This window comes from Amblyomma americanum, chromosome 4 (assembly GCF_052857255.1).
Source record: "Amblyomma americanum isolate KBUSLIRL-KWMA chromosome 4, ASM5285725v1, whole genome shotgun sequence".
NCBI classification, from domain to species: domain Eukaryota; kingdom Metazoa; phylum Arthropoda; class Arachnida; order Ixodida; family Ixodidae; genus Amblyomma; species Amblyomma americanum.
Window position 1 is genome coordinate 127980747 of NC_135500.1, and position 17436 is coordinate 127998182.

Consider the following 17436-nt stretch of genomic DNA (forward strand, 5'->3'; position numbering starts at 1 on the left):
CTACAATGACTGTTTTGCTACTCCTCACCTCATGACAGCATATACAGAAAGGCTTATATGGGTCGAGCTCACATGGACCGCGGGACCACACCAGGCATAGCGAAAAATGAACGCGGGGGCTTTCGGTTACGACACACTACGACGCAGGCAACGCCATCGCCCTCTATGCTGGAGAAATTCAGTGTGGACCTGTAGTTGTGAAAACGTCATCCTTCGACGACGACGAAACAATGTCGCCAATTTGGACGTATTTGACAATGTGTGCCCACAAGATGATATCCGGCAGCCGTAGCAGAAAAGTTGTTTAGGACATTAAGCTGCCGATTCTCATTTTCATTAATATTGCCTGTGTATTGTGTTCTCTGCGTTATGTATATTTCCCAGCCTGGCCGCGCTGAACGATACACTTTCGGAAAGTCTGTACGAAGAAGCGCGCGTGGAGCGTTAGGCTACCGATATTATTTGTTAACAGTACCATCGCCCGTTTCTTCCGGCAAGGTTGCTTCTCCGCAACAGACATCATGTCGTGGTGAAGTGCCCTTTCGGTGGTGCACGTATGCGCCAGGCATGAAGCCAGGTTATGGCACCTAGTGGCCGTTTCATGCGGAGGAGCTACGGCTAGCTCCGGCTGGTTTGGCGTTAGTTTGTTCGGTAGCGCGTTACATTTAGTTGCTTTAGAAAACAAGGCGAGTTGCGTGGAGCGCAGGCGCTCTAGTGCTCTCGGCGGTTTTTTTGTGGCGTGGACTGAGGAAGACAACACCTGCCAGATGGTGCAAGGTGGCGACGACATCCGCCAATTGTGCGTCGTCGTCACCGTCGCGCGTGCAGCGTCGTCCGCACGGCCCGTCGCCGAGCCGCGGCTGCTTCCATTGAGACCCTCGGTCACGGCTGCCGGCAGCAGCTGCGGAAGTGACGCGCGCGCGTGACGTCCCGGAAGTGTGGTGCGTCGATTGGCCGCGGCGTCGGCGCGTTGACGTCAGGAACCGCCGCCTGCGCCGCCGCCGTTCCTCGGCAGCCGAGCAGCAGCAGCGGAGTCGCCGCGGCCGGAGCCTTTTTCTTCTTTCTTTTTGTGGCCTCTCTCGCGGGGGTGCAAAACGCGGAGTGTGCGCGGCGGTTCCTTTTGCGGTGGAGGGACCCCGCGTTGGTGCGCGGTCCTCTTGTCCCAGTGCCCAGCAGGCCTGTGCTTCCCCTGGTTCGCGGCGGCCGTGCCCGGATTCCCGCATGTGTGCGCGGTGCGGTGAGCGCGTCGTCGGCCAAGAAGGCCTAAGCGGGGGGCGCTCGGCGGCGGCGGCGTGAGGGGAGAGCGCGCGCGCGCGACGCGGCCGCGCGCTGTTCGCCTGCTATGTGTCGGCTGCGGCGCCGGGCGGCTGTGGCTCGCGAGGCCGGCCCCGTAGCTACCCAATGAAGCCTCGCCGGGTTCGTGCGTCCGACGGCTGCCAGCCTGTTCTCGTTCCCGCTGTTCGGAGGACCCAAGGGGCCCCTCGGCTCCGTGCTGCCGGCGCGGCCTATGACGTCGGCGCCGAAAGCGGGGCCCCCCCTGAGCGCGGGGCCTCCGCCCATGCCAGACCTGAGCCACCTGACCGAGGAAGAGCGCAGGATCATCGAGTCGGTCATGGCACGCCAGAAGGAAGAGGAGGACCGCGAGAAGGAAATCCTCAAGTGAGTAGCAGCCCCGACACAGGCACGGCCCCCCCAACCAACCAACGGGCGCCGTGTTCCGGAACCGCTAGGCCTCGCGGCCTCTGCTGCTTCGCGCTCGGTCGCGCGCGCCAGGGCCGCCGAAAGGCGACCCGGCATCTCGGTTGGGCTTCGGGAGGGTCGCTTCGCTCAGAGCTGTGTGAGAAGGCCCGTCGAAAGCCCGCGCCCGAGCCCGGGCTCGCGGTCTTTCCCGTCATCTCGCGGGAGAGCCAAACACCGGCGCGACACCTACACACCTCCGGAACACCGGACGCAGCTATAGGACTGTGTGTGTGTGCGCGCGCTCGCGCGATAGCGTGCTACGATAGACGGTGTCGTGATGTGTGCTTTCTTTCTTGGGCTTCGTATGCTGCCCTGTGCAAAACACCTCGGCCCGGTAGAGAAATGTATGCTGTTATGTCAGAAGCGGCTCCACGAAAACGCTTTTTCAACACAGGAAGTAGCTAAGCCTAACGGTTTGGAAGCTCGCTTCGAAATCCCGTTTCTCTTCCGAATTCGTAACGCTGTTTACTCTACTTTCGTTTCTGAAGGCCCCCTGAACTTAGCAGTTACGATTTCCCGCACTTCTCGTGCCAGCTCAGTGAGTGTGCAGCGTAGCCTGAGCCTCTTCGGGCAGTCGGTCAATGCAAAAGGCAAGGGCGATAACATTTGGGAGGGGGGTGTCGTCGACCCTTGCAATGTGTGCTTGCTTTCACTTGCCTAGTTGTTTAGTTGCTCCATTATTCTTTACATCTTGCAAAGGCCTATAACTAAGGACAATAAGTCGTCTTTGTGAACTCGCGGACGTCTTCTATCGCGCTAATTTAAAGCTTTTCGCGCACAAGGTCTGTGAGGGAATGACAGCCGCATGACCAGGTTTAGCTTCTGACTGCTGACCAGATGATGTGGCGTATCGTCCCTGCTAGTGTTTGCGCCCTGAATTACAATTTACTACCGTCTGTGCGTGTCACACGGTGAACGTCGAGTGTGAGCGTGGTTTTGTTATTGTCGCTCTGTGGTGCAAGTCACTTCGCGCAGGCCCGCTGATGAAGTCGTGACTCCTTGCTTATGGCTTTGAAGTCGTTAAAGTCAAATTCTAAATGGGGTCTTATATTTAAATTAGAAGCAAGAAGGTTCATGCACGATATGAGTGTTGTACCCTGCTAGGAACTAGAGCGTTTTTTTTGCGTATGCTGTCGGCCGTACGAGAACACAGATATTCCACTGTAAGCAGTTAGCTAGAGAGTGATTTCGTGAGGTACTAACTTGCAGCTTTAATCCGCAACAATAGCGGCTTGTATGTTGTTTCAGCGAATTCCAGATACTAGGCGCTCTGCTGTACAATAAATGCCACCGCGTTCTTGGCCTAAAAGGAAAAAAAAACAAGTGCACAGATTTGAAAGGGTTATTCTTTATCGTAAACGTCCACTGCCTGTTCGCTTTCTCTGTCGTGCTCTCAACGGGACACGCTAGAATTAGGTCTTCCTGCTAGAAAATGCACCGTGCACTTTGTGCCAGTAGTCTTGACTGTTCCATACTCAGGCCCGCCACTGACAGTACCATGGCTTCATAAAAGATGACGTGAAACAAAAAAGCTATGGTACGTTCAGAAACTTGCCGGTGTCCGTTGTCGTTGTCTTCGGGGAATTTTGTTTTAAATCTAGCGGTCAATGGTTGGATTTCTAGCTTAACCGGTGGGAATATTTTTTTTTTCATTTGATACATGTGATTACCGTTGACAGGCTTTGTGCCTGAGGAGGATTTGTGAGGTTTTGCGAGGCTTTGCGAGAGCTCCCGACATTATGCGAGGATCCGACTTTAGTATAGATGGCTCCGGATTCGAGCGTTTCTTAGTTGTAAAAACACTTCAGGGAGTGAGGGAGTGGAGAGTGACCAAGATGAAATTGAGACGTACACGGATGCTGCTCTCGACATCGTGGGCGAAGCACCCATGGTTCCTTTCCAGTCTACTTCCGTTTAGAAACCGCCCCCCCCCCCCCTCTATCCACCACCAAATAAAAAAGAAAGTTGTTGTTATTGTTACGATGGATTTCCGCAGTCATGTGCGCATTTTTTTTTACCTTCCACGGCACATTTCATTATATCGAAATAACGAAACCCAGAGCACTATATTCTTTTTATTTGGTATTTTACTCGGGCAAGCATTGATTCCTGTAGTTCGATTAGATATGTTTTGTAGAAACGCCAGCGGTGCTCTCGACAGGGCACGTGAACCAGGGTTCTCTTTCACCACTTCGTGAACTTTGCAGCGTAGCAAACAAAAACGAAAAAAACAGCATAGGCTGCACGAGCTTACGTCTTCAGAAAGCTGGCTTCCAAGCTGCCTTTTTTTTTCTTGCGATTGCCCTCCAGGCTTTCTTTGGTCAATGCCCACCACCTGTCGACCTTATAGCAGTAGCGACGTAACGCGTCGCAAGCAGTTTGCGCGTCACCCTGAAAACGCTCACTAATTTTCTGAGCAGCAAGGAGCACTTGGGTTCACACGACCGTCTTATGAGCAATTTTTTTTCGGTACATGGGTATAGAAGCACCTCGGAAGCTTTAGGCCCTTAATATAAAGGCAGTGCTCGGTTATCCACCTATTCATCTGATTCTAAGTTGGCCTTTGTTAAGTTGTCGCGTTCCAATAGATAACGAAGTATATTCGGCAAATATACGCCTTGCGGGGTTCCCCTAGCACCATATACCGAGCGCGCATAATGCAGGGCATCTCACACTGAGAAACTCGGTGACGAATCTTTTGTCTCGAAACCCCGAGGCGAGGACACCTACCAGTGCGTAGATCCGGAGTACCTAGTCCTAAAAACTTCAAACCGTAAAACCAACACGTATGTTCCTAATTGGCCCCCGAGAAGCCATGAACGCCATTAAATTAGAGGGCGTTAGAAAAATTTCTGTGTAACAGGAGGCTGACTCACAAGCCTTTCGTTTTTTTATTCTTCTCTTCCCTTTGTTCGCTACTTCACGGAGAGTGCGTATGAGCGACCGGTAGCGACAGCGATGCGCCTGGCAGCCGATCCCGCCTAACCTTCGCCCTTTGACGCTTGAAGATATTGCGCAACACTAAGCACAAAGGTCGTGTGGTGTTGCGCGAGGATCTTCAAGCTTCAAATGTCAAGAGATTTCTTGCGTCCTACCGTTGTTCAAAATGCGCTTCGCTTTTTTTTTATAGCGCTTACCGTTGTTGCTACGCTTGTTGTAACGCTTAGAAATTATCTTTCGGCGAGCCAAAAGGTGATAATGCGTCGAAAGCATAGAGTGTACTGCACATTATGTGCAATAATAAAAAAAAACGTGCCGAGGAGATTTTTATGTAAAAGCTGCCTGGAAGCTGGCGTCAAGGTCTTCTCTATAAAAGTGATCTGTCATTCTACGTAAAATCTCTCGAATAAAAATGAACAAGAAAGGAGAGAGTCCTTAGCGTCTGCATGACATCTACGCACGGCGTTAAAAAAAAGAACCTGGCAGAGTATGAAATGGAATAAAAAAGCAGCAGGGAAATAACACGGTGAAACAGAAATTTGACTCTTGTCTGCTTGCGTTCCCTTCCTGTGTTTTGGTTTGGATAATCAGCTGTCAAAAAGTTTTAAAAAAGACAAATATTGTAGTGCAAGAAATTGAGTTGGTTCGAACATTTACCCTAATGCAAAAAAAAAAAATTCACAACAGGGGTCAGCTTATATTTATTAATATTATTTTCGGAGACGCTGCAAAACGACGCATATTCGAACCAGAAGTCAGAACTTCATTTCCTGATTCCGCTTTGGCTCAATGGAATATGTATCAGTTTATTTCCGTTGCGTTCACGCGCGGAAAAAAGTAATTTATTACGGCTCACGGACTTTATTCCGATGAGAAAATCCTCCGTACCAGCAACGAGGATGTGTTTGGATATCCGACGTCCGCGGGATGAAGAAGCTTTATTTCTTGCTTCTTCGCTCAAAATCTCGGCCGGCCTGTGCTTCAGAAAAGCATGGGAAATGTTAGATTAGTGGTCTCAAGCACGTTATTCGTTCGCTTCCGTGAATGATTCATCAGCGTGGCTTTTTGGGCTTCTTGGTACATAGTTCCAATACACTGTAGCGCAGCAAAAGACGAGGACACAAGAGACGAGAGACGAACACCACGAGAACACCAATGATTCATCGTTGATTACTCCGTGGTACCCTAAATAACGTCACACGGATTGACATCCCTGAACAATTCCTGAGTGCGCTCTTGGAATACTGCGTCAGAAAAATCATGGCTAGGTTTTCTTCATTCAGTACAAGTGCTCGTTATATTTCTCTTCTTTTCTGCGTACTCGGAAGAGAGAAGCAGTTTTAAACTTGAAACTAAGCTCCGCAAGACGACACGGCGTGCTGCGTCCTCAAAAAAAATCTAGAGTATCTCTGAGCCACTCTTTAACATTTCACTTCTCCGCATCTGAACTCTTCTGGAACTTTTTAAAGGATACAGCGAGAGAGAGATAGAGAGAAATTATTCGATTTATCCCAAGCTGCGCTGTCCTGCGTGATGACGATGGTTACTGGATTGTAATCTGACTTACCTGTGAATGATATATTACGAATATAGAGTAAAATCCCGCTACCAGAGCGCAATTTTGACGAAGTACGTTGTACAGCTGATGTGTACGTAAAAAAAGTGGCGGTCCATGAGAACTCTGCTTTCGAAGATCTTAGCGGTGCGGACAGACGTTATATCAAAGCAACTGTGCACATGCCATAGCATCTAAAATCGATTAATTTCAGTTATCCTTGAGTGAATACGTGTCCACCACGACATATTTTACGATTCATTAACTTATAAAACTAATCTGTTATGCATTTTGCAGGAAACATTGGAGTGCCCGCACAAGGCCACCCAGCACGTAGTCTGTATTGTATGTGCGAAGGTAGATTTAAGTTGAACTCCCTGTCGCTTTAAAATCTAGGTATGTTCTGCTGTGACCGAAAATGTTCTTCTGTGACCCCCCCCCCCCCCCTCCCACTGAAAGAAGTTCGTCATGCAAGCGAGAAGGAAAAGTTTAAACGAGGAGATGATCCTGACATTCGTGTTCGCGATGCCTGGAAGTTGAGACATCGACGCCAGGATTAGAGAGTGCTTGTCCGTGAAGCCGAACCCTCCGGACGCAGGCAAACCCCGATGTTGCCCCTTGGGGGTTTCAGCGTCAGTTCAATCGATGTCAGCTCACTCGACTTTGCGTGTTTTGTCTGTTATATACTACAAAGACGTTCAAAATGTCAGCGGTTTTCAGTAACACCATAACGTGGCGGGGTTAATCGGCTGGCCAGCGCGGAAATTCTCGACATGTCTGGTGGCTGGCTTATAATTTTTTCGCGCGTGACATGTCTACACTATTATCATGTGACGCTACGTGTTTGTAAGCGGTACATTGAGCACAGGGGAAAGGCTTCACCACAGTTGAAGGCTGTAAATTAGCTACGTTGTTGATTCCACGGGATCTCAGAGAAAAAATAACACAGAGGGAGCGCTGTTGCCAAATCACCCCGGTTGATTTCTAAACGAAACTACACTCACAATCATAAACCGACATTAGCCAGCCCCTGTCCGTGAACATATCTCACTTCGAGATATTAAGGTAGATATAGTGACACACTGGGTTTTGCGAAACTTGACGTGGCAAAACAAAACATGTTGCTACAAAATTGTCACTTTTGGAAACCACTCGCTCGCTCGGCTTTGCATTTGCACGAATAGCGAAGAAATAGCCGTTCGCGCGAAATAGTTCCAGCAAGCAATGTTATGGGCGTTGGTACAATTTGTTTATTGTTATTTTGCCCATATACTTGAAGCTACGTGCAGAAATACCGCACATATATCGTACGCCTATTTATAATGATGTGTTAATTGATTAATTTTATTTCGCCAAACTGCGTCTCATTATAATCGCCCCTCCTTTTTGTTCCCGTAATCTCCACGCCGATATTCTTTGACAGAACCAACTCCTTTTTTATTTATGAATTAGGTATATATTGTACTGTATTTTATATTTTATGCATTTCAGAACTCTGTTCAAAATTCTGGACTATAATTTGCATGCAAAACCGCAGACTATAAGCTTGTATCTGTTTTCTAGGACCATAAGCTCTTCTGCGGGAGTAAAAAAAAAACCAAGCTGGGATTTTCCTGCTTCTGCCAAGGAGGCGTGAGGTCAAAGAAAGAAAGAAAGAAAGAAAGAAAGAAGAAAGAAGAAAGTAAGAAAGAAAGAAAGAAAGAAAGAAAGGAAGAACGGAAGGAAGGAAGGAGAAAGAAAGATTTATTTATTTATTTATTGATTGATTGATTGATTGATTGATTGATTGATTGATTGATTGATTTTGGGCATTTTTGTCGGGACAATGCACCTTTATGGCAAAAAAAAATCCTGAATAATAAGTTCACACAAAACTCGGCGCTATGCTTATGAACTATGACGCAATCCTAACGTTCTTACCGGAGCCGCCCGTGCCGCAGTGATGGCTGCAAATTGGAAACTACAGGAATTCGGCGTCGACAACCGAGAGTATGTTCAGCAACTTTACCACTTGCATTCATCACTTCGATTTAGCTTCGTTATCAGTCGGGACAGCACAGTAGTGGACAACGAAAACCGAAAGTCGCTGAAGTGTCTGAGGCAGAGTTTTGGGTGAGCGTTAAGCTCGGTCATATATAGTGAGACTGAAAGACGAATGAACTGACTGCGTACCGAAGGCAAAAATTATTACTATGGGCGGGGGTAGTAAGCCATAAAAGGCGACACAGTGGGCAAAAAGAAACACATATTTTCGAGCTCGCGTGTATATAGATGGAATGAGAGAAAATTGGAAAGGGGTCATTGGCACCACCAATGTGTGTGGTTGGGGGAGGGGGGGGGGGGTGATTCAGAAGAGTCAGACAACAGAATATTCCGTCATAACGCTAATGAAAAAATCTTGCAGCAATTATACGAAGGGCCGCAAGCAAACCTGCAAGAAAGTTCAATGTAATCTGTCATTCATGAAGCATGAACGTGATGTAGAAAAAGAAATGCGAAGGAATAGCCTGGCGACCGCAGTGGTGGCCAAGTGATTGAGCATCCGCTTCGCATGTGGGAGGTGCGGGGTTCGATCCTCAGTGCCGCCGGGTACCCACCAGTGATACAATGAGTACAAGCTTTCCCCTGGTCTGGTGCTCGGCTTCTTTAGGGTGCAACGCTTGTGAAATTGGTCGTTGACTCCACCTTGAGCAAACGAGAATACCTTATGCCATGGCGCTCTTTGGCCGCAGATGCCCTTGCGCCACAAAAAAAAAATATAGCCTGGCGACTGTTTTTGAAACATTTCTTAAAGTTCCTATGTTGATGTCGATGCTCATGCGCATCGCGTTCATTGGAACCGCACATTTGGTTCCTATGCCGGCCGTAAGTTGCTCTAAGCATTTTTGACGCAGTCACAAGTTATTCGCAGGGAATGAATGACATGAGATTCAGCGTCGGCGTTGCCTTGGCAACACGTGAAAGTCCTGCTCATTATTTCATCTTGTTCTTCTTGGAACAGAGATAAGTTTTTAAAGAAGCAGCATTGGAGTTCGAAGATGCTGGCTCACCTTCTACTTAACCGTAAGTCTTAAATAAAATCAGTTACATCCCGTTTTAAAAACGCTGGCTGAAAAAAGAGTCAGTGTACGGGTTTAGTGCTTGGTTTTCCTTCAGCCACAAACTGTACTGAAAAACGGCGCCTACTTTTTACGGGCTGGAGGTTAAGGCGCGGAATAGCAGCACAGGTGTGAACAAAAATGTAGAAAATGATGATAAAAGCCTTCCTCACGAATCCAGCGTTCGGTCAATGAGATGCTCGTCACAGACTTTTGCTGCATTTCTTTGCGGTTTGTTTACAAGAATATGAAACAAGGAAAAAAAACTGAAAAATGAGAAGCGCAGATTGAAGGTTATTACCAGGTTGGGGTCTACATTTTTGTTTTCCCCTCCTACTTCTCTAATAAAACAAAAAAGTTGCTAGGCGCAGGGCGCACGCGTTCACGCTCACATAAACTTGCGAACACAGCGAAGCGCCAGTCGTGCGTAAGCAAAAAGCAATAATAATAAAACAAATTGAAAAAGAAGTCAAGTAAGGGTTGAAGTAATAAATTAACGATTGGCTCCCACACAAGTGGCTCGAAAACAGTCTTGTTCTTGTTTGCTTTTTTCTGGCGCTCTGTCCGTTCCTTACGCCCTTCTTTCCTTTCTTTGTTCATTCGACGCTTCCTATCTCCCCCTTCCCCCTCTCCCAGCGTCATCGCTGATGGACGACGCGTTTGTTGCAGCACGCACATCGCACGCACGAATGTTTTGCGGATATACTGGTTCCTTTCTTGCACGGCTGCGCGTTCTTTTCTTTTTATTTTTTTTTCTAAGGGAATCGCACTCGTGCTCTTTGCAGCAGCGACAAAAGAGCCTTTCGTCTCTGCGCAGTTGCGGCGCGCTCATTGTGCAGGGACGGGCGCGCGAATTTAGGCCAGCATAGAAAAGGCCAAACTCGGAAGAAATGCACAAACTGCGAATATTTGGTGAGGCTCACCGAAACATATATATTATGTTTTTCTTTCTTCTTCACTCGTAATTTCATCCGAGATGACTGCACGTCCGCGTGTTTTTGTGCATTTCGAAATTTTTTTTTTCCTGTGAGCACTTATTCGCAAGCCTCTCGAATTCGCTCGCTCGCTCGGCATAAGGATAACAGCCGTTATTAGAGAAAGTGTCGCTAGCGTAGCACTGTTCTTCGTGTCATCGGTATTATACAGCGGACTTTTAGTTTTTTTTAAGCGAGAAAGTTTCTAAATACAAGTTAGTTTCATTGACTACAAAGTTTCAGACTACAAGTTAGTTTCATTGACTAAACATTGACTACAAAGCGCACAGGTCTGTGACGAGTGCTTCGGAATTTGGGGGCTCCTGGTGGACGCTTTCTCGCTTTGTCATGAATAAACAACTCACGCACACGCACACATACACATACACACACACAGAGGCGCGCGTACATACATACATACATACATACATACATACATACATACATACATACATACATACATACATACATACATACATACATACATACATACATACATACATACATACATACATACATACATGCATGCATGCATACATACATGCATACATGCATACATGCATACATGCATACATACATGCATACATGCATACATACATACATGCATACATACATACATACATACATACACACACATACATACATACACACACACACACACACGTACGTACGTACGTACATACATACATACATACATACATACATACATACATACATACATACATACATACATACATACATACATACATACATACATACATACATACATACATACATACATACATACATACATACATACATACATACATACATACATACATACATACATGCATGCATGCATACATACATACATACATACATACATACATACATACATACATACATACATACATACATACATACATACATACATGCATGCATGCATGCATGCATGCATACATACATACATACATACATACATACATACATACATACATACATACATACATACATACATACATACATACATACATACATACATACATACATCGGTGACTGAAATTAGGTATATCGCTTGAAACTGCTCGTTGTCGTTTTATTAATATTTCAAGCACTTCGAAACATATTTCTGGACTAGTTATTAGTTGCAGCAAGAAGTGCCTCATGTTGTGGGAGTGTCTTCCCCTTAAGCGCATCTGCAACGACAGCCACAGTGATTCAGTGGAACTTCGCAACTGCGAATCAGCCCATTGCGAGGAGGTCCAAAAGCAACTATTGCCCTGGCTAGAATACCGTACATCTCTAAGCGAACTTGTGTGTGTGGGCAGTTCCAAAAATTTAATGCCGCACCTTTTACAACGAAGTTTTCTTAATGTTCACTCCAGTTCACTTCGCTCATCGCGAAGTACTCTTCCTCTCCCACGCTTTTTTTCTTTTTTTGCCTTCTTTTTGGAAGATTGCAGTGAGTACGTAAACACCCTTAAGGCACCCGTGCTCCCTCTAAGGTGCACAGTGTCGGTTTACAAAGTTGTGTGGGTGCTTTTAGGATTTCTGCCAGAGCTTTCAGGAACGTCCGGCGGCGACCAGATTTTCTGGATATCTAGGAATACTTTCGAATTAGAATCACTTATTCGAGCGCGTACTGAACAGAAACCACTTTCTCTCAGACTTGGCAGAACAGAATAATGTAACTGTAATGTTGCAACAAGGATATTTTTATTTTGTCTTAATTTTTAGCATGTCGAAACCTTGCGAATTCATTATAGCTTTCATTTGCCGTTTTGAGCACTTTCAGAGGAATGTGTTGGTTTTCCCGCGTACGGTTTTCCCCTCGCGCCAAACCAAAACCGCTATTAAGCAGTGTCAACTTTTTTATCTGGTCACAATGTGCCCGCAGATAAACTATTGCTCAGAACACATAGCAATTACTTTACGTAATCTCATTAGCTATAATAGTTGTAAGAAAGACTTGACACAGCTCTGCGCGTTCGCAACTCTTACTAGCCTTTGGAATGAAAGTTATTATTACTAAACACATCGGAAACCTTCGCACGCGGTTATCATCAGCAAATATCAAATTGAGCAAGATAACACATGAAGCATCCATAGCATATAGAAACACAGTGGAAAGCGTGATGACTGAACATGTTCAGTATTTAAATAATTGCTGTTCATCACGACAAAACATTTTTTTAGGCGACGGGAATATTAATTGCAAGGCTGCTTGGGCGACACTAAAGTAAATGCGAAGCTTTTTTGCAAGAATTTGTCCGGATGTGAAACAATACCCGCATAGATTTGTGAGCGCTCCAACTACCTTCGTAACCAAGCCATGGAGCGATCTTTCTTTTTTTTCCGCTCCTATCGTTTGGACTGTGGTCGTACAAATGTTTGAATGCATAAACAATAAATTTCGAATACGCCGGTCTGTTGCTCACGTGAAACAAGTACCTCCTAAAGACATCCGTTAAATAGGCACCGAAATGCAAATTCTCCCCCTATAAAATGCGCCGCTCTTTTTCATGTCCGTAGTTTGTAGTTGCTTTCTATCTGAAAATTGATTCGGGATGCGTTTTGATAGAGCGCAAAAAATATATCTGCTTAGGAAACATAGTTTCATAACTTCTTCCCGGAAAGCCTGTGGGTCTTTCTTGGTCTGTGTTTCAACGGCACTGCTGCTCTTAATCTTTAAAGAGAGAATATCGATATTCATTTGTACACATACATATGCATCTGCAATAATACCTGCATACATCTGCGTTGACAAAATGCGGCAATTAAGAGTACCTGGCGTGTGAGGACTGAGCGAGGACGTCGCTCGCCCTTACGAAAATTTCTTGAGACAGTCTATAGACTTTCAACATATTTCTGTCTCTCTATAGACAAACCCTAAAGAACAGTTTATAGACGATAGAAATCCTGCAGACAGTCTATAGACTATCTATAAATTTATGGCCCTACATTTTTAGTAGACCTTTGTCTATAGATTATGAAGAGACAAAGAGAAATATCTTAGGAAGGCAATAGAGTCTATAAGAAGTCTATAGACTGTCTATAGAACATTTTTGTGAGGGAGATCTGGGAGGGCTGCAACACAAAAAAAGCAACTAAATTAACGGGTGGTAGAAGGTGGCACATGTTCAGGGAAAAAAATGTGCGTCATTTTTGATTTCTTTTATACCTGTGTTTGAAGATTTAATTAAACAACCGCTTTTATTACGTATGTGACTACACAAGCGACAATATTTAAGTAGTGTGTCCGTATTGATAATTCGTATTTTGCTTCAGTCGATCGGGAGTCAGACTACTTAGCCGCACGCGTAACCTATAAAAATAAACGTCGACGATCAGACACTTTGCACAGCACAAATACAAATGCTCTCCCAATTTTCTCCTACTATTCCTTACGTAAGGCATTGAACTTATGGAAAGAAAATTGTGCACACAGATAAGAACAATGTAACGATTCTTTGTCAGGGGTTCATGAACATTAACGGCCCTGCTGTCACCATGATCTTCCACACAGTGCTGCTTGTGATTGAAAAATAAAATATGTAAGTAAGCAAAGAAAAAAGGACTGGGTGAACTCGCAAAGAAAACAATTATAGTAATGTATTCAATTAGATTATTTCAACCAAAATATTTATAGTAAAAAGAAATACGTGAGGTTAGATCCGTTCATCACGAGATACACGATCGAGATCAAATTAAAAGTGTTTTTCTTTTAATTTGGAACCGCACTAGTCATAGGTAGTTATTAAGACAGCAACGCAAGAGATGCTAAATATGTCTTTCGGAAAATCAACTGTAGGCTTGCTGTTTAAGTGTGCTAGAGATATGGCCGCCGGATCCTATGCGGTTCATCACCAATGCGCAGTGCTCGTGTCAGCTTCGCGGCAAGGCGAGGGAGATCAATTGTGCTAAGGCTGCATCGATAGTTCTACGCAGAGTACAAATCGTAAAGAGTATGGTGGGGATATGCAGGTAGCACAGCCCCATCGATACGCATATTTTTCATCGCTTTTTTATTACCCGGAATGCTTTCCGTGATTGTTTCAGTTAGAAATTATCCTTGTAGTAGCTCCGTAGCAAGGCTTGACTTGGATAAGAGAAAGAAATATCTGGAAAATATGAAACAAGATACTCGGCGTCGTAAAAAGAAATGATTTTACATGACTGACTTAGAGGGGAAATGTAAGTTCACCTTAAGAGTATGACGCGATAGAGTTCGACTTCCTACGGTCGCTTGCGGGTGCCCTGGCACACACTATCGCAGACAATGCCTCGCTTGTTGCCATCTCATACATGTTTATTACACATCATCGTCCATATTAATTGATGACGCTAATTAGTGACCATATTAGCTATGTGTTCCTGTAAAGTAATTCGTCTACTGTGCTATGTGACGTGCTCATACAAGGTTTCCATTTATTCAACTGAACCAACGTTCCTCAGTTGTGTAGAGGTGGCATGCCCGGCACCCAGCCCAAAGGAGAGCGGTTCGATTCCGTTTGACCACCTTTTTCCGCTTTTCAGTTAAACTACTCTCCTAAGTCACGACCTTCTCGTCCATTCAGAATTTTCCAGTCATGCCGACGTCGACGCCGGGTTTTCTGCCGAACGGTACCTTGAACGCTATCGCGTGAAATCACGTTACGATCCTTGTGTGAAGCGGGTGGGCAGAATTCGTGAAGTATTGAACTTTGCCAGAGCGGCTGGTATGACGAGTCACCTACGCTAGCACTTTGGGGCTGGAGCCCCTGCCAACCTTTTCAGCGCGCCTCAGGGAGATGGGTTTGCAAAGGTCGCGTCTATCGCCAGTTCAAACATAAATGTATCTCAACTTAGATTCATTCCTAGTCTCTTCACAACATGAACGAAGATCCATCACCAGCCTGGCCTGCTTTTTATTTTATTTTTATGAAAAACAAAAGGAATGGTAAAACTACTCGTTAAACAGGTTTCAGAGGCGACCTTTCACACGTTTGTTAATGAATTCATATGTGCGGATTGGATGAATACGCGAGTAATGCAGCCGACACAGCACACTTTCAATGCCGCCTACGTGCTGAACTGGAAGGGAAATCAGGCACTGTGCCCGAGATTCGCCGGCGGGTACTCTACAGGATACACACTTTAGCAAAAACAGCTTCTTCTGCTTCCCGCGCCAGGCAAAGTTCAACGCTCAGTCTGTCCCCGCGTCAGAGAGCCCGCGCGAAGAGGAGGACCTGGGGTAGAGGGAGAGAGAGAGAGAGCAGGACATCGATGAACCCCTGGCGGCGGTCGCCCACACAAGCGAGTGGGAAGTAAGGCTATCAAGCGGACCACCTTTCACACTTGACATTTTCGTCCCCGCGACGGCCTTTCCTGACTGCTCGCTGAGCGGGGGACCTGATACCCCCAGGCGTGGGAGGTTCGCTGGATGGCCGAGGGGAAGAGGGTGAGAGAGGAGGCTAGGCTGCTGTATCGGGCGCTCAAAGATGCTCGTCGACAGTGACTACAGAGATCTGTGCTCGTCTTTCATCACTTTCTTTCTCTCTGTGTCTTTGCTCTGGCGCTGTTCGTGTCTTCACTGGCCGCTGACGTCTAGACAAGGCAAAGACGTGGGCACTGGCTGACGCCTGGGGTTCTTCAAAGCATTTTTGCAAAGTGGTATTCGCGTTCGCCGACAGTTTTTTTTTTTAAGCTCTTCCTTCCGCCCCTGACATTTCGCGCTCGGGACGTGCTGACGGGGTGAATGTGTCACTCGTTGTCTTTGTCGGTCTCGTCACTCTGACGGTGATATACAGATGACACATGGGAAGAAGCTTAATGGCCGTATCGGCGCAATATCGACGAATTCTTCCTGTGGCTCGGGTTTATGGTCAGTTTGGTGGCGACCGTCGGGGTGCTTGCGTCGTCCGTCGGCACTGCCGAAGGCGCGAGAACGCTGGGCCGGTGTCTGTGGAGACAAGTTTTCACGTCCTCTCGCCGTTAATAGCAGTGAGTGCTGTTTGCATTTGAATCTATTGGTGCACGCGCAAGTCCAGGTCCGTTGTATCGCATTTGCTCAATCTTCTTTATGTGCTTTACTCTGGAAGCCTTGGAAACTGCAATTTGCGTAGCCTTTGAGATTTTGTTTTTGATGCTATCTCAATGAATTCTCATCATGGTCAGTTAACCGATATCGCTGAAGCCACACGTCTGTTTCGCAGTTTGAATCCTGCATGTTACTCAGAAAAACTTAATTATGGCAGTAATTTTCCGCACTTGACTTCCTGGCCAACTGCGACTGCAACCCCCCCCTTTTTTTTTCAACAGTAGTTCTATGAGGGTCTTTTTTCCGGGATAATCGGCATCGCTGCAATATTATAACCAAAAACTCTCAGGTCACCTACCGGGCCATGAGAACGTTACCCAGGTGGGCCAATGAGTAAGCGCTCTCGAAAATGCGCCTAGCGACATCATAATCCGATCCTTATTTTCCTGGTTCATGCCGTTCCTATGGGTCTGGCTTGTGGGTTTGGTCTATGGCCAGGCTCATGGACCTGGCTTGTAGTTTTTGTCTGCGGCGTGGCTCATGAGTTTCGACTATGGGCCTATAGTCGATGTCGTGGCTTATGAGTTTGGCTTAGGGGTCTGGTCCGTGACATGGCTGCTGGTCTGGCTCATAGGTATGGCTTGTAGGTCTGGCTGGGAGGCCTGCTCCATGGCCCGGGTTGTGGGGCAACGCTATCGTTCTCACATACTCGTTCTGATGGAAGGAAAAACGCTGAGAGTGATTTTTTTTTCCTAGAAGCATGGTTGACGACGTAGTTCACTGGACATCATGAGGAGCAAAACAGGACGGGACTGAGGCAGGCGACAACACAGGGCCTACCAACTGGCCTACAACCAACTCCTTCTTAGTTCACTGGGTATTATTTTTGCCTTGCATAGATTCGGAAGATACTCTGCCGATCCTGACGCTTTATTATTCATAATTCGAAAGCCGTCATAGTGGGACAGCGACTGGTATACCTGGCTTCTTGTGTGCAATATTATTTATGTCGGGTTTCTTGAGGGGTTTGAACTGCAAAACGAGGTAGAAAAGTTTGTTACCTGCTAAGCCTTGCAAAACTTGGAGTAAGATGTTCTTACTGGCTACGACTAACAAATTAGTTGGTCGTTG

General features: G+C 46.2%; 1 protein-coding gene across 2 annotated transcripts in view; it reads left to right on the top strand.

Moving 5' to 3' along the window:
* The first annotated feature begins 1010 nt into the window (after positions 1-1010).
* Rim (Rab3 interacting molecule) overlaps positions 1011-17436 on the top strand; it is a 131491-nt gene continuing 115065 nt past the window's right edge. Inside the window, exon 1 of one of the 2 annotated variants that reach the window (XM_077661673.1) lies at positions 1011-1659. In XM_077661673.1, the coding sequence (XP_077517799.1) occupies positions 1508-1659 (152 nt within the window). In that variant the 5' untranslated portion in view covers positions 1011-1507. The remainder of the gene's footprint in view (positions 1660-17436) is intronic. The other variant, XM_077661674.1, reaches the window with a different exon arrangement.